The sequence below is a fragment of the Halichoerus grypus genome, chromosome 7, assembly GCF_964656455.1.
Source record: "Halichoerus grypus chromosome 7, mHalGry1.hap1.1, whole genome shotgun sequence".
NCBI classification, from domain to species: domain Eukaryota; kingdom Metazoa; phylum Chordata; class Mammalia; order Carnivora; family Phocidae; genus Halichoerus; species Halichoerus grypus.
In genome coordinates, this window is record NC_135718.1 from 33,805,872 (window position 1) to 33,821,698 (window position 15,827).

Consider the following 15,827-nt stretch of genomic DNA (forward strand, 5'->3'; position numbering starts at 1 on the left):
GAAATACAAACAAAGAAACAAATACAAACCACAGTCATTTGGTTAAAAACAAATAAAACCTGAAAATGTTTCCTTTAGTATACCAGACTTACAATAAATTTAAGATCTTGGTCATTAGTTAGATCCATTGCTGGTTTCCTCTATTCAGTAAAAATTCTTAGGGAAAGACCATAACATAATGTACTTTTAGTATCTGTATTATATGAAAAGAAATTTCCCTGAAATTTGCACACACTAACCTTTGGTCAAAGCGGTGATGCTTATATTTCTAAAAGTCCCTAGATTTTAAGGAACTACTTATATTTAAACTGAAAAATGGTTTATATATAGACCACATATTTTTACTTTTCTACTATTTTTTACTCTCTTATAAAAGAGACATATTACTTTTTCCAATATAAGAATGACAACTGAAGTATTTTCTTATTAATTCACCAAAAGAAACTAATTAGTTTCAAAGGGGTAGTGAAACTCACTCTGTCCCTTTAACAGCATTTAATAAGATTTTTAGTGTGATATGTTGCATTTAATACCTTATGACTCTGTATTTGATGTCATATAATTAACAGAAAGCATACTATAATTTTACATATTCAGAGCTGGTCTGAATGTAAACCATGATAAAACATATTGTTCTTTATTAATATGTTAGAAAAAGTTATAGTTCATTGGACAAATACTATATAAAGAATCTACAATCCTATAAATAAAAATGTAGTATATTTATAATCTAAATACTATATAAACTAATAAGCCTTTAAAATATTTTCAATCTCTATTCTCAATAATAAAATTATAAATAATAATTACAAAATTTTAAGTATGGGGAGATTTTACTGAAGGTAAACTACTAAAATTGTCTTAAGAAAAAGTCTATAATAAGCAATTATTAATTTCAACAGTCTTTATAAATAACACTAACATATTACTTCCACAAAAGGTGTATTATGCAAAATATTTGAACATTTTACTTTCATTCATAAAAAAATCTCTCAATACATAAAGGTTCATTATTTCAAAAGAGTTCAAATTTTGACAATTGCATATTTTTAAGAAATTTGTAATTGTATTACTGCAAACAAATTATAAACATCGAAGAACAAGTTCAATTGAGTTTTAATGGTGGAGTTTATTTTGGAAACAAAGAATTTGGAATGATAATTAAAAACCCTTTCTTCACGGTGCTTTTCAGTGATCTAATGAAGAGGTCAGTTGAGACTAATGAGACCAGCTTAATTCTTCATTTTCTATAATGCTGGACTAAAAGTGCCTTGGGAAGCCCCAGACAGTTGCAAAATCACAGCCCAGTATTACAAACAAAAGCTTAACATTACTACTTCCAAATCTGAGCTGTTACCAAAAAATGCAGAATGTTGGAGGTGTGGTTTTCTTCTGACATTATACATTTCAGAAGTTCTTGAAGTAACTGAATTAAAAATTTAGTAACATAATTTGTCTGACTTACTGAATGAGCTCTAAGGACAGCAATTATCTTTGAGAGGGCCATGTTCCAAAGTTCATCAGTGTATGCCCTGGTTACTAATCCTTGGGTCACATGTAAAATGTGATCTTCCACCACAAAGAACCTAAAAACAGTAATTACCAACATAACATGTGTTTAAAAAAAAAATTAAAACCCAAACAGAAAACAAGCAGTTCTGACATTTAACATAATGTAAAAATAATAGTTATTTCTGTATTAGATACATACCCTACAATTTGAGTGAAATATCTTCTATAGCCATCAACTGTTTCATGCTTCAAATGAAAAATAAAAATCAATTTAAACCAATAAATACTGGTAACATAAAAGTTAAGTCCAAGTCACTACAACATTTATTAACAAATATATATAGAGTCTACTATATGCTGCACACATTTTTAAAGCACCAGAGATACACTACTAAAAACCAAAAAGTCCTTACCCTCATGGAACTTACATTCAAAAGGAGATAGACAATAAACAAGTTAAAAAGTAAATATGATTTCAGAACCCTCTTCTCAGCAAGCTAGTTCAAGCCACCATAATTCTTATTTGTGCTATTACATCATTCTCCTACCCAGTCTCCCCGGCTTTCAGGCTTGCTCCCTGCAGTCTATTCTCCAGATAGCTGTCAGAATGATACTTTTCAAAGAGTAATCAGATCATTATATCTTCTACTAAAAACCTTCGAATGACTTTATATCTGATTCATAATAAAAGTCAAACTCCTTAAAAATGATCCATAATTGCCTGTTAATAATTTTAACAAAAGGCATACAGGAAAATACCTGATTATTTGAATTTCATTCTTAGAAGTTTATTACATGAAATATTTCATTATTTTAATTAAGTTCAAATGTTGTATTTTGCATATTTCATAAATGCAATCAAAATTTTCAAACATCTGGGGTTTTTTCAGGCTGTGGGAAAACAAATGTTTTTACCTTTTAGCTTTAAAATACTATGATCAGAGAGAGAGGAGTTTACATGACACCAGATGTTTGACATTTCTTGATACTTGCTTTATAACATGTATATAGTCACATTTTATAATGTGCTATGTGTGCTTGAAAAGAAGATGTTTCTACAGTTGATGAAACAGGCTTCTACATGGTTCATTAGATCAAGTCTATTAAGCATGTTGTGTATTCTTACTGATATTCTATCTATTTGGTTTATTAGATACTGAGACATGCTTAAAAATCCACTATGGATTTTCTACTTATCCTTTTAGTTGTGGCAATCTGGTATTATACATTTTTGAGTCAATGTTATCAAATGTTTATAAGTTTCAATTATCATTTTTTATCAACTCTAAGACATGAATATTTTATTTTTTATCATTTAGATCTTTTTATATTATATGAAGGTATATACTCTGTTTCTACTCTTTTACTGGTTACTCCAGAAATTACATTATGCATACTTAAGTAATCAAACTCTAAAATCAATCATTATTTTTACTCTTCTGGACAATTCAGAAAATTGTAGCATAGATTCATTTCATTAACTCCCACCTCATGTTTATGCTTTTGTTGTTGTGTATTTTAATTCTATCTTGTTTTAAAGTCCATAATATTTTATTAACATTATTTTCTACAGTTGACATAGATTCACCCACATATTTATACTTTCTTTGCTATTCATTCCTTCTAGCATCTCATATCTTCCATTTGGCATCACTTTCCTTTTGCCTGAAGTAGATTCTTTAGAATTTCCTTAGTAAGGGTGCCTTACTAGCCAACTCTCCTCTTCTTTGTCTGAAAATGTCTATCTTTGCCTTTGTTTTTCTGAATATAGAATCCTAGATTAACAGTTATCTTCCTTTAGCATTTAAAATATTCCATTGTTTTCATTTCTCTTGAGTAAAAACCTAGGTGCAAGACTGCTGGGTTGTATGATAAGTGTATGCTTAACATTATAACAAATTGCCAACTATGCTTAACATTATAACAAATTGCCAAACAACTTTCCAAAGTGGCAGCATAATTTTTATACCACCAGAAGTGTATGAGAGTTCCAGTTGCTCCACATCTCATCAGCACTTGCTATTATCAGTCTTTAATTTCAGCCATTCTGTAGGTATGTAGTGGTATCTCACTGTGGCTTTAACTTGCATTTCTCTGATGAAAAATGATATTGAACATCTTTTCGTGTGCTTATTTTTCATCTGTGTATCTAGTAAAATGTCTACCTGGATCTTTTATCCATTAGTTTGTCTTTAATTATTTAGTTACACAAATTCTTTATATATTCTGAATACAAGCCCTTTGTTAGATATGAGTTTTATAAGTATTTTCTCCCCATCTGTGTCTTGTCTTTTCACTTTCTTGACAATGCCTTTATGTTTTTTTTTTGTTTTTATTTTTTTAAAGACTTTGTTTATTTATTACAGAGAGAGAGCACAAGAGTGGGGAGGGTCAGAGGGAGAAGACGACTCCCAGCTGAGCAGGCAGTCTGATGCCGGACTCGATCCCAGGACCCTGGGATCATGACCTGAGCCAAAGGCAGACGCTCAATTGACTGAGCCACCCAGGCGCCCTTGACAATGCCTTTTGAAGAGTAGTTTTTCATTTTGATGTTCAATTTATCAATTTCTTTCTCTTATGGTTCATGCTTTACGTATCTCACCTAAGAAAATACTGCCCAACCCAAGGTCACAAAAACCTTTGTTTTTTCTAAAAGTTTTAAATTTTAGCTCTTGCATTTAGGTCCATGATCCATTTCTTGAATTGCTGAGGTAAAAGTCAATACTCATTTTTTTTTTTTGCATATAGATAATTTAATTATCTTGTGGTCAAAAGACATACTTTCTGTGATTTCAAGTCTTTTGTACTTGTTGAGATTTATTTTATAGCCCAGAATATGATCTATCTTGATAAACCTTCTACATGCATTTGAAAGGCATGTGCATTCTGCTGTTTGGGGTGGAATATTCAATAAATGTCAATTAGCTCAAGTTAATGGATACTATTTTTCAGGTCTTCTATTTTCTATCTTTGTGTTCTGCAGTTTCACTGTAAGGTCTCCCAGAGTGTATTTCTTTTTATTTAACCTATTTGGGATTCCTTGGGTTTGACTCTCTAAGTTTCTATTTCCTGTCCGTACTGGAAAATTCTCAGTCATTATGCCTACAAATACTCCTCTGTTCAACTTTTCTATCCTCTATTTCTGTAACTCCAGCTAGGTATGTTAGACTTCCTCTCTCTTCTGTATTTTTATCCTCTTGTCTCTCTGTGAGGCTTTCTAGATAATTTCTCCAGATCAACTAGGAGAATTCACCAATTGCTAAACCTATTCATAAAACTTTTAATTTTGATTAATATATCTTTAATTTCTAGGTATTCTACTGGATTTTTCTTCATTTTGGTCATTACAGTTTCTTGTTCCCTATTTATATCAGCAAGCTTGTCTTTTATTTCTTTAAATATATTAAATAGAGTTATTATATTAAATGGCTAATAATTCAAATACTGAAAGTCTCTTGGGATTTATTTCTATTGCCAATATTTTTAGTGATTTGCACTTGTTTGATAATTATTTTTTACTGTGATTTGCTAATTTTCCTTGAAACTATAACATGAAAGTTCAGAGATCTGCATTTGCTTCCATTAGGCGATATCAGCATGGAATAACTTTAAACTGAATTTTCAACTTGAGATTTTTTTTTGACTATCCAAACAGAATGAATCTGGGTTGCAAATATATGTGAGAAACGGCTTGTTACGTATTCTCAGAGATCTTTTTCCCCTCGTTCCTTCAGCACCAACATTTAAGACAGGCAATTTCCCTACAGTGTTTAGCAGAAAGATCAGAGAGGTTTTGTTAGGTTTTTTTTATAACATTGTGTCCATTTATTTATTTATTTTAAGTGATCTCTATATCCAACCAGGGGCTCAAACTCATGACTCCAAGATCAAGAGTTACATGCTCTCCTGACTGAGACAGCCAGGTGCCAAGAGATGTTTTTGATCTCTAGGTAATCCTAATAATGAGGCTCTAATTCTTTGGAGTCTCCACTTTCTAAGGGAGACAACCTCTTATCAGCTACTTCAGGTGGCTCTGGGCTTAGGCCTCTGTATTCCCATGTCCTCAAAATTCATGCTTTCCCGTTCAGCAGATGCCCCTAAGATAAAAGCCACAACCAGTACTTCATTAAACTTATCTGGATTTCTTTCTTCTTTTTTTAAAAAGATTTTATTTATTTATTTAACAGAGAGCGAGAGAGAGAGAGAGAGCACAAGCAGAGTGAGTGGCAGGCAGAGGGAGAGGGAGAAGCAGGCTCCCTGTAGAGCAGGGAGCCCAATGCAGAGCTCGATCCCAGAACCCTGGGATCATGACCTGAGCCAAAGGCAGACACTTAACTGACTGAGCCACCCTGACGCCCCAAACCTATCTGGATTTCTGCCTTCATTTAAGTTTTCATGTTTTGTTTTATAGTTGGATATACTGAGGTATAAGTTACATACAATAAAACTCACTTTTTCATGCACTGTTTCTACAAGTTTTCACAAACACATCTAGTCACATAATTATCACCATAACTGACATATAGAGCAATTCCATATTCACTTAATTTTTGTCCTGACTATACTTTTCTATCAAATCCTCAGTGCATTTAAAAATAATTTTAAAATTTTAAAAATGTTTTATCCAGCATCTTTGTGTTTTCACTAGAACAATTAATCAAAGTACATAGTCCACCATATTGTCAGAAATGAATTATCACTCCCTGATACTTTATATATCTACTTGTTTATCTCTTTATTTATTCACTGCCTATTTTATTTGTTTACTATCTATCTTCCCTAATAGAATGTAAGCTCATGAGAGAAGGAACTCACCTGTTTTGTTCATTGCTGTACCCTTAGCACCTAAACCAATTACTGGAAATGATAGGTGTTCAGTAAGTATTTGTTGTTGAATGAATAGTGATACATGCTCTGAAGAAATTAAAGCAGGGTAAGAGGCAGAAAGTGACAACACAACCAATACAAAATTTTCACATATTTACCATATTTGACTGGGGTTGCAATACAAGTCTTGCTTGTTTCTTTCTTTGTTTTCGGTAATAATTTTCAAATGTTTCTTCATCACCCTAAAGTAAAATCAGCAAAGTAATGAAACACACACTGCAGAACAGATAACTTCTTTTTTTTTTTTTTAGATTTATTTATTTATTTGATAGAGAGAGCATGAGTGGGGGGAGGAGCAGAGGGAGTGGGAGAGAGAGAGACTCTCCAGCAGACACCCCACTGAGCAGGGAGCATGATGCAGGACTTGATCTCACAACCCTGAGACCATGACCTGAGCCAAAATTAAGAGTCAGACACTTAACCGATTGAGCCACCCAGGCACCCAAACAGATAACTTCTTTACCCCTAAGCGTCATTTTAAGTTTTCTAACAAATGGAATATAAACACTGATATGGCCTTTGTGTATTTCAATGGAAACTGCATCATTTATATCATATCCTCCCAGGTTATCAGATTCTAGTTCTGTTCACTGTCTCTGAGCTATTTTGGATCTCTTTCTGTTTAGGTAACTGATAAATACGTAAAAGTATTTTGTCTGGTAATGATTTTAATTGATTTCCTCCCCTCTCTAAAAAAAAATAGTTTTGCCTTCATTTACAATTCCTCTCCACATTCCTTTACTCCATATAATTTTTCCTGTTATTTGATCTTTTCTGTGAACTGATTATAACATCTCTTTGGTTCTCTCATATGGAAGTAATAAAAAAATTATTTAACATGTGCAAATAAAACAAAAACACTGAAATGGTATTTCATACTGAATGTCAAAAATAAGTTTTTGGCTTTATAGTTCAAAAACAGTAACTTTGTTATCATGACAATTATGAACACTAACTATAAATTCAAGCAATTTTACAGTTGCCCAACTTATCACTAGGTTTTACAGATTTCTGACTGACCAACTCAAAATATGGCTGTCAGTAAGAGAACTAAATAAAGAAATTAGCTGTCAAGCATAAATGTCTGAACATGTTATATAAGACCCTACATGATCTGGCATCTTCCTTCATCTCCTGCCTCATTTCAGTATATTCAATATACCATTTTCTTTTTATTTCCAGGCTTTTGTACAAATTATTCTTGAAATGTGCTTCCCAGTTCTCTTTCTCTATATGACTTTCATTCACCCTTCAGGACTCCCTATAGATGTCACTTCTTTAGAAGCCTTCCTCAACTTCTTGAGGCTTGTTATTGTCTGTGTTATCCCACAGTAACCTGCATATCCGTATCACTGCACTTACCACACTATGCTGTAACTTCTTAATTAGTAGTCTATCATACCACTGTCTAATAGCATTTTCTGTGATGATGAACATTTTCTATATCCGCACTGTCTTATATGATAGCCACTAGATGGATGTGGCTACTGAGCACTTGAAATGTGGCTAATAGTAAGTATTGACACCTTGAATTTTAGTTTTCTTTAATTTTATTTTATTTTATTTTATTTTTTTTTTAAAGATTTTTATTTATTTATTTGAGAGAGAGAGAATGAGAGAGAGCACATGAGAGGGAGGGAGGGTCAGAGGGAGAAGCAGACTCCCTGCCGAGCAGGGAGCCCGATGCAGGACTCGATCCAGGGACTCCAGGATCATGACCTGAGCCGAAGGCAGTTGCTTAACCAACTGAGCCACCCAGGCGCCCCTCTAGTTTTCTTTAATTTTAATTAATTTAAATTTAAATAGTTGTGGGGGCGCCTGGGTGGCTCAGTTGGTTAAGCATCTGCCTTTGGTTCAGGTCATGATCCCAATGTCCTGGGATCGAGTCCTGCATTGGGCTCCCTGCTCCGTGGGGAGCCTACTTCTCCCTCTGCCTCTCTCTCTGTCTGTCTCTCATGAATGAATAAAAAAATCTTTAAAAAAAAAATTTTTTTTTAAACTAGTAGTTACCATATTGGATGAGAGAGATCTCTTTACCACTCTAAGTCTGTTAGAACATGGTCCTGTCCAACTAGTTCACCACTGTATCCTGATCCCTTAGCACAATGTTTGGCACATGGCAGGCAATTACTATTTGTTGAATGAATGAATGAACAAGTAAATGAATGACTATATACCCATTTCTTCTGTCTTCCTCTCTGTTTAAAAGGAGAATCCACCCAGAATGAGAAGAAAAGGCTGGGAACCCATTCCCTTACTCAAGGCTCCAAAAGACAATCCAAGAGAGGAAAAAAGTCAAAATTCATATTTTCACTGAAAAAAATTTTTTTCTGATAACTTTCTTTAATATTTAAGTAGTTATAAAAAAATGACTTCTCTTAATGCCATAAAAAATAAACTCACAATGCAGAAAATGTTTACCTAGGTATCCCTTAGGGCAATTCTTCCAGTATTTTTATACTCATTTAAAAGAATTTAAAAAAAACTATGGTCCCCCTCACAGTTTTATTTTGGTAACTAAATTTTTTTCACTATGAGTTTAAATAATGTAAAGGATATAATTTCAAGTATGTTATAAATAAAACTATTACATCCTCATTTAAACATACCCAATGGTTACCTACAATCACTTAAAAAACATATGAACACACTCTTCTTTCACATTTAGAAAGTTTATAGTTTTCCTTTTTTTTTTTTTAAGTAGGCTCTGTACCCAGCATGGAGCCCAATGTGAGGCTTGAACTCACAGCCTGAGATCAAGACCTGAGCTGAGATCAAGAGTTGGACGCGTAACCAACTAAGCCACCCAGGTAACCCTCCTTTTACTTTCTTTTTTTTTTTTTTTAATTTTTAAAGATTTTATTTATTTATTTGAGAGAGACTGAGAGAGCACAAGCGGGGTGAGGGGGAGAGGTAGAAGCAGACTCCCTGCTGAGCAGAGAGCCCAATGTGGGGCTCAATCCCAGTACCCTGGGATCATGACCTGAGCCAAAGGCAGATGCTTAACTGACTGAGGCACCCACGTGCCCCTCCTTTTTCTTTTTTAACTTATATTCCAGACTACCACTCTTACTGGTTTTTTTTCAAATTTAATGTGTTATTTTTTTAATACTATATTTATTTTTTTAAGTAAACTCTATCCCATATTGTAGGGCTCAAACTCATGACCTCAAGATAAGAGTCACATGCTCTATGGACTGAGCCAGCCAGGTACCCTTCTAATACTATATTTTCTAATATAATACGTTTTTATTTTTATTTTATCTCTGAGGCCATAAAGCTTTAGGTGTTAAGGTAGTTTTCTCCTTCTAGGTTGAATTATCATTACAATTAGCACATAACTGATCAATACAATCTAAGTATTATATTATGTGATAATTAATATAACCAAAAGTAAATTTTTATTGGAAATGAATCTCTTAATATGATGAATGGGGCTTTTTTTGGGAACTAACAACGTATTTTTTATTTTTCTTTATTTAATTATTTATTTTTTAAGACTTTATTTATTTATTTGAGAGAGAGACAGAAAGAGCACAAGCAGGAGGAGGTGCAGAGGAAGAGGGACAAGCAGACTCCCCACTGAGCAGGGAGCCCAACTAAGGGCTTGATCCCAGGACCCCAAGATCGTGATTTGAGCCAAAGTCAGACACTTAACAGAATGAGCCACCAGGCATCTCAGCAACATACTTTTTAGTTAAAAACTCGGAGCTGCAAATTTAGTGTATTTAATTTACCAATAAATGCCCACCCTAAAACCTAATTAGCAAACCCAGTCCTTACAAACAAACAATTAAGTCAATTGTATTTACTATCCCTCAGGAAAAGTCTAACTTCATGTTTCAATTCAAATAAACATGTTAATATGCATTGTGGAATATTATGAAAACCACTGAGAAATAAATTAAAAAATTATGAAAGTCATTAAGATTATTTAAATCCAACATGATTGTTTTATCCATTCATGTACCTTAAAAACAAGGTAATAAATCACTTCCCATTACTTAAATGCTGTTTCTCATAATTTATAATAACGCAGACAGAATTCTAAGTTATTTGCAAAAAGAGGAGTATGATAAAAAATACAATATGCCTTTAGTAAATATGTGGACAGATATAAAACTTTGGTATTAAATTTTGGAAATAAGAAAATAAAACCAAGTATAAAAGTCAGGAATAACACATGAATTTTGTTAGAGATGGTGATCATGTTAGAAACTAATCAGTCTGGCAGCCAGCTTTTATTTTATTTTAACATGAAGTCAAAAATATCACACATGTAACAATTTGGCAAAACGGTTTTTAACAGTTTTTCTGAATCACAACTTATATGAAAGAATGGGTTAGTCAATGTAATTTCAAAATTTTGGGAGCCTCAGAATACTCCAGTTATGTTTAAAAGATTCTATTTCACTAATTCATATTATTTTGGATGTTTAAAGGTTTTTCTTTACAGAAAATGACACATCATAGGGATGAGTATTAAGATTAGCCAAAAGCACTGTTTATATTTAAACACATAGGACACAGTTTTGTGTTCAAATTTTCCTATGTTCTCACTTCTGTACTCTCATTGTACTCCCTCTTAAAAGCACTATATTCATTGTCAACAGCTGGGGAACAAAAGAGGTAAGGACCTTAAATGAAAATTGTCATTACTCCCACCTATGTCATTACTACCTACCATGTATCAGAACTAAGAATATCCCACCACAGAACAAAATATAGTGTTTCTAACATGGTTTATCCTTTTCTGGACAAGAAAAGAAAGAAACCCTTATGTGTACAGTCCCTTAAGTTAATCATTAAAGGAGACTTCTCCTTTATTTGGCATCTTGGAGGTTTTTACACATCAAGAATGCACAATGGTAGTAGCAGTGAAGGATCAATACAATGGGTATCAGGGAAGGGTAGGTATTTCTTTTATGAAGTAAGTATGGTAGCCTCCAAGATGGCCCCCAAAGATCTCTTGTGTAGTCCCATCCCACATTCTACCAGGGTTGATCTATGTGACCAGTAGGATGTAGCAGAAGTAAAGGTGGGGCGCCTGAGTGGCTTATTCGGTTAAGCGCCTGACTCTTGGTTTCGGCTCAGGTCACGACCTCAGAGTTGTGAGATCGAGCCCTGCACTGGCCTCTGCACTCAGTGGGGAGTCTGCTTCTCTCCCTCTCCCCCTGCCCCTCTCCCCATTCATGCTCTCTCTCTAATAAAAGAAATAAAATCTTAAAAAAAAAAAAGTAAGGTATGTCACTTCTGATATTAGATTATAAAGGACATTATGGCTTCCATATCAGCCTCCCTCAGATCACTCATTCTAGGGAAGCCAGCTGCCATGTCAGGAGGATTGTCACTCAGCTTTGTGGACAGCCCATGTGGCAAGGAACTGAGGCCTTCTGCCAACAGTCATAACAGAAGCAAATCCCCCAGGCCCTGTCAAGCTTCAGATGACGACAGCCCTCACTGACATCTTGACTGGAACCTCATGAGAGACCCTGAACCAGAACCACCCAGCTAAGCCATTCCCAGATAGCTGACCATGTGAAATAATATATGCACAGCAATAGATAATATAATATGATAGGTAGCTTTTCTAGAAACAGACACCAAGTGATACAATAAGGAAGTGCTCAAAAGGGAGACTGTTCAAGAAGTGAGGAAAGCAAGAGAGGGAATGAGAGGAAGTCAATCAAGGGTGCCAGATTTAGGCAAAAAAGTCTTCAAGAAAACAGACATCAGCCTGATCCCACAGTAAAACTCTAAAGGATAGGTTATACTGCAGAGCAATTTTTTTTTTAGGGGTGAAACATGTTCTTTTATTGATGCAAGTACATCCAGTCACACCAACAACTGACATCCTATGTCATGGTACAGCTTTGTACTCAGAGTTCATCTCAAAATACCAAATATCATAGAGTACGCATCAAATTGGGAAAATAAAGGAGCAAATGCAGGCGCAGTGTCAGGTAGATACTAGAACTGATGACCCAGTGAAGTGCCCGGTTACTACTAGAAAGTAGCTTAAATGAAATAACAAATGAAAGTTAACTGACTATAATAACAACGGAGGAATTAGCTTTACTAAATTTTGGTCATTTTACTTTTACCAATTTTTGGTCATATATACCAACCAGAAGTTTTTATGCTAATGAAAGTTTATTTACATTTATAGAATAGTAAAACCTCGCTTACACAGTAAAAAGGGGAAAAAGTCCTGCCTGAATTAGTCAAAACTGACATCTTTTAAAACGCAGCTTTCTTAAGTTTATAGATTCTGTATATTATAAAGATATAAAAATATAGAGAGACCTAAAAGTAAGTTATTGAAAATTATAAATTAAGTTAGTTATTATAACAAATTCTGAGAGTAATCATTTATTTAAAATATTTGACTATCTGAATCATAGATTTCTGAAAAATCACAAATTTGACTAGAGTCTAAAACTTTCTATCATTCTATTGGTTCTCTACAATTGACTTTAAATTATTTTGATCATATAATTGTGCTTTCTGTTTCTTTCATTTTAAATCATGAACAGTGAAACTGTAATTTAATACCCAATGTATCATTTTCAGAGAAGCCACACTGAAACCTCACATAGTATCCGTTGGTTCAACACTTTTTTGCACCAGCTATAAAGATATATTCTTTCCCAGAGGGCTTAGTGCCTGTTGATATAAGTTACCAGGGTAAAGATACATAAAATAATTTATTAAAAATTGAGTGTGTGTTAAACCATAAGAGACTCTTAATCTCAGGAAACAAACTGAGGGTTGCTGGAATGGTGGGGGGTGGGAGGGATGGGGTGGCTGGGTGATGGACAATGGGGAGGGTAGGTACTACGGTGAGCACTGTGAATTGTTTTAAGACTGATGAATCACAGACTTGTACCCCTGAAACAAATAATACATTATATGTTAATAAAAAAAATTTTTTTAAAAGAGCCAATTACTAATTCAGCAAATCTTTATGAAATATCAGATGCAATGAAAAGCACTAGGGAAAGAACAATACACGACACTCACATGGTCACTATCTTTGTGGATCATACAGAAAAAGGATAATACAAAGTAACAGAAGTGCCTATGGGCACTCACTGCAGTTTACTGGGCCCATACAAGACAGAAAAATTAAGCATTATCAAAGCCAAAAATCATTCTTCTCCACCAAATCCAAAAACCTATCGGAAAACATCTAATTTGAAAGGAGTTTTAAAAGAATCAAACCACAACACAGGCCATTTAACAACTGAGATAATTAAGAACTTCATCCTGATTAGAAGCCAATACAATCTAGTTTAGAAACAAAACAAGGCAAAAAACCCCCAAAAAACAAAAAATTGAGATCAGACAACTGGAAGCCAATTTTTCAATGTTACTACATATAGCAATGTAATCTTGATAGAACCTACCCTCTATTTGCCTCAGGTTTAATATAGTTAAATGTATATACTACTACCTGACGTTATAAAAGATAAAATACTAAATTTGAAAAGAATCTGAGCAGTTAAAGTTTATAATCATACACATTTGAAGAATTATTTCACCACAGAATAGACTAAAAGTATTACTGTTTTTATACAATGGTACAATTTATTACAGCTTTAAAAAGAAAAAAATTTTACATAATTTGTAACTCCATTCTTCTGATTAAGAAAACAATTGCATAAAGAAATAATTATATTATGGTTTATAATGTATAAAGATGTAATTAGTATCTCAATAATAACACAGGAGAACGATTAATATGAACTAGATTGTTTTAAGGTAGGATATTAATTATAATCTCCAGGGCAAACACTAAGAAAATACTATATATATTATATGTGTGTGTATATATACATATTAACTATTATGTCTTATATTTATATATTTTTATATATTTATATGTAATAATATACTTATACATCTATATATTTATGTTACTATTAATTATATATTAATATATTATATATTATATATTACTGCATATATATGTTAAAAAAGATGACAAGAGAATTAAAATGGTTCATGAGAAAATACCTCTTTAAGGCAAAAGAAGACAGTAATGGAGGAATAGAACAAAAAAGACATGATACATAAAGCAAATAGTAGGCATAAATCTGGCCATATCAGTAATTACATTAAATGCAAAAGAACTAAACACTTCAATCAAAAGGCAGAAATTGGCAGACTGGATTCTTAAAAATCCATCTATATGCTATTCAAAAGAGACACACTTTAGATTCAAAAACACAAAGTGATTTAAAATAAAAGTATGGAAAAACATACCATGGCAACAGTAACCAAAAGAGAATTACAGTAGCTATACTAATCAGCCAAAATAGACTTTAAACCAAAAAAATACACAAAGAACAACATTTTATAATGAAAAAAAGTTAATCCATCATGAAGATATAACAATTATAAACATATATGCACCTAAAAACAGAGCCTCAAAAATACATGAATGAAAATTGGCAAAACTAAAGGAAGAACAGGTAATTCAACAGTTACAGTTAGAGACTTCAATATTACCACTTTCAATAACAGATAGATAGGAAGAAGATCAACAAGGAAACAGAAGACCTGAATAACAATATTAAATCAACTAGACCTAACAGATGTCTACAGAACACACCACCCAACAACAGCCAGATACACATTCTTCTCAAGTGCACATGGAACATTCTCCAGGATAAACCATATGTTAGGCCATAAAACAAGCCTCCATAAATTTAAAAGGACTGAAGTCATAAAAAATATGATCTCTGACCACAGTAAGATTAAATTTGGAATTAGTAACAGAAGAACTTTTTGGAAATTCACAAACATAGGGAAATGAAACAATATACTCCTAAATACCCATGGGTTATAGAACAAATAACAAGAATTTAGAAAATATTTTGAGATGAATGGAAACAAAAACACAACATACCAGAACTCATGGAATGCAGCTAAAGCAGTGGTTAGAAGGAAATTTATAGCTGTAAATGTATTAAAAAAGAAGAAAGATCTCAATCAATAACCTTAACTTCCAACTATGTGAAAGAGGCCAAGACACAAAAGACCACACTTACTATGATTCTATTTATATGAAAAATCCAGAATAGGCAAATCCGTAGAGAAAGAAAGTAAATGAGTGGTTGCCAGGGACTGGAGGTAGGGGAGAATGAGGAGTGACTGTTAATTGGTAAGAGGTTTCCTTCTTCAGAAATGAAATGTTGTGGAATTAGTTTTAATAGTTGCACATCCTCATAAATATGCTAAAACCACTGAATCATATACTTTAAAGGGGTAAATTTTTTGGTATATGAATTATATCAAAATAATGTTACTATCTTTTAAAAGAATTATTTAATCAAAAATGAATACAATGTAGAAGGAGTAAGCAAATGTAGACACAATATATTTAAAAGCAATTGTGATACAATAGCACAAATACAAGAAGG

General features: G+C 33.1%; 1 protein-coding gene across 2 annotated transcripts in view; it reads right to left on the reverse strand.

Annotated features, from left to right (window-relative positions):
• Positions 1–15,827, reverse strand: part of EXOC6 (exocyst complex component 6) — a 211,605-nt gene that overhangs the window by 129,652 nt on the left and 66,126 nt on the right. For both annotated transcript variants that reach the window (XM_078077357.1, XM_078077356.1), the window contains exons 9-11: positions 6,498–6,581; positions 1,712–1,758; positions 1,466–1,586 (exon numbers count right to left, since the gene is read on the reverse strand). In XM_078077357.1, coding sequence (XP_077933483.1) covers positions 1,466–1,586; positions 1,712–1,758; positions 6,498–6,581 — 252 coding nt within the window. The remainder of the gene's footprint in view (positions 1–1,465; positions 1,587–1,711; positions 1,759–6,497; positions 6,582–15,827) is intronic.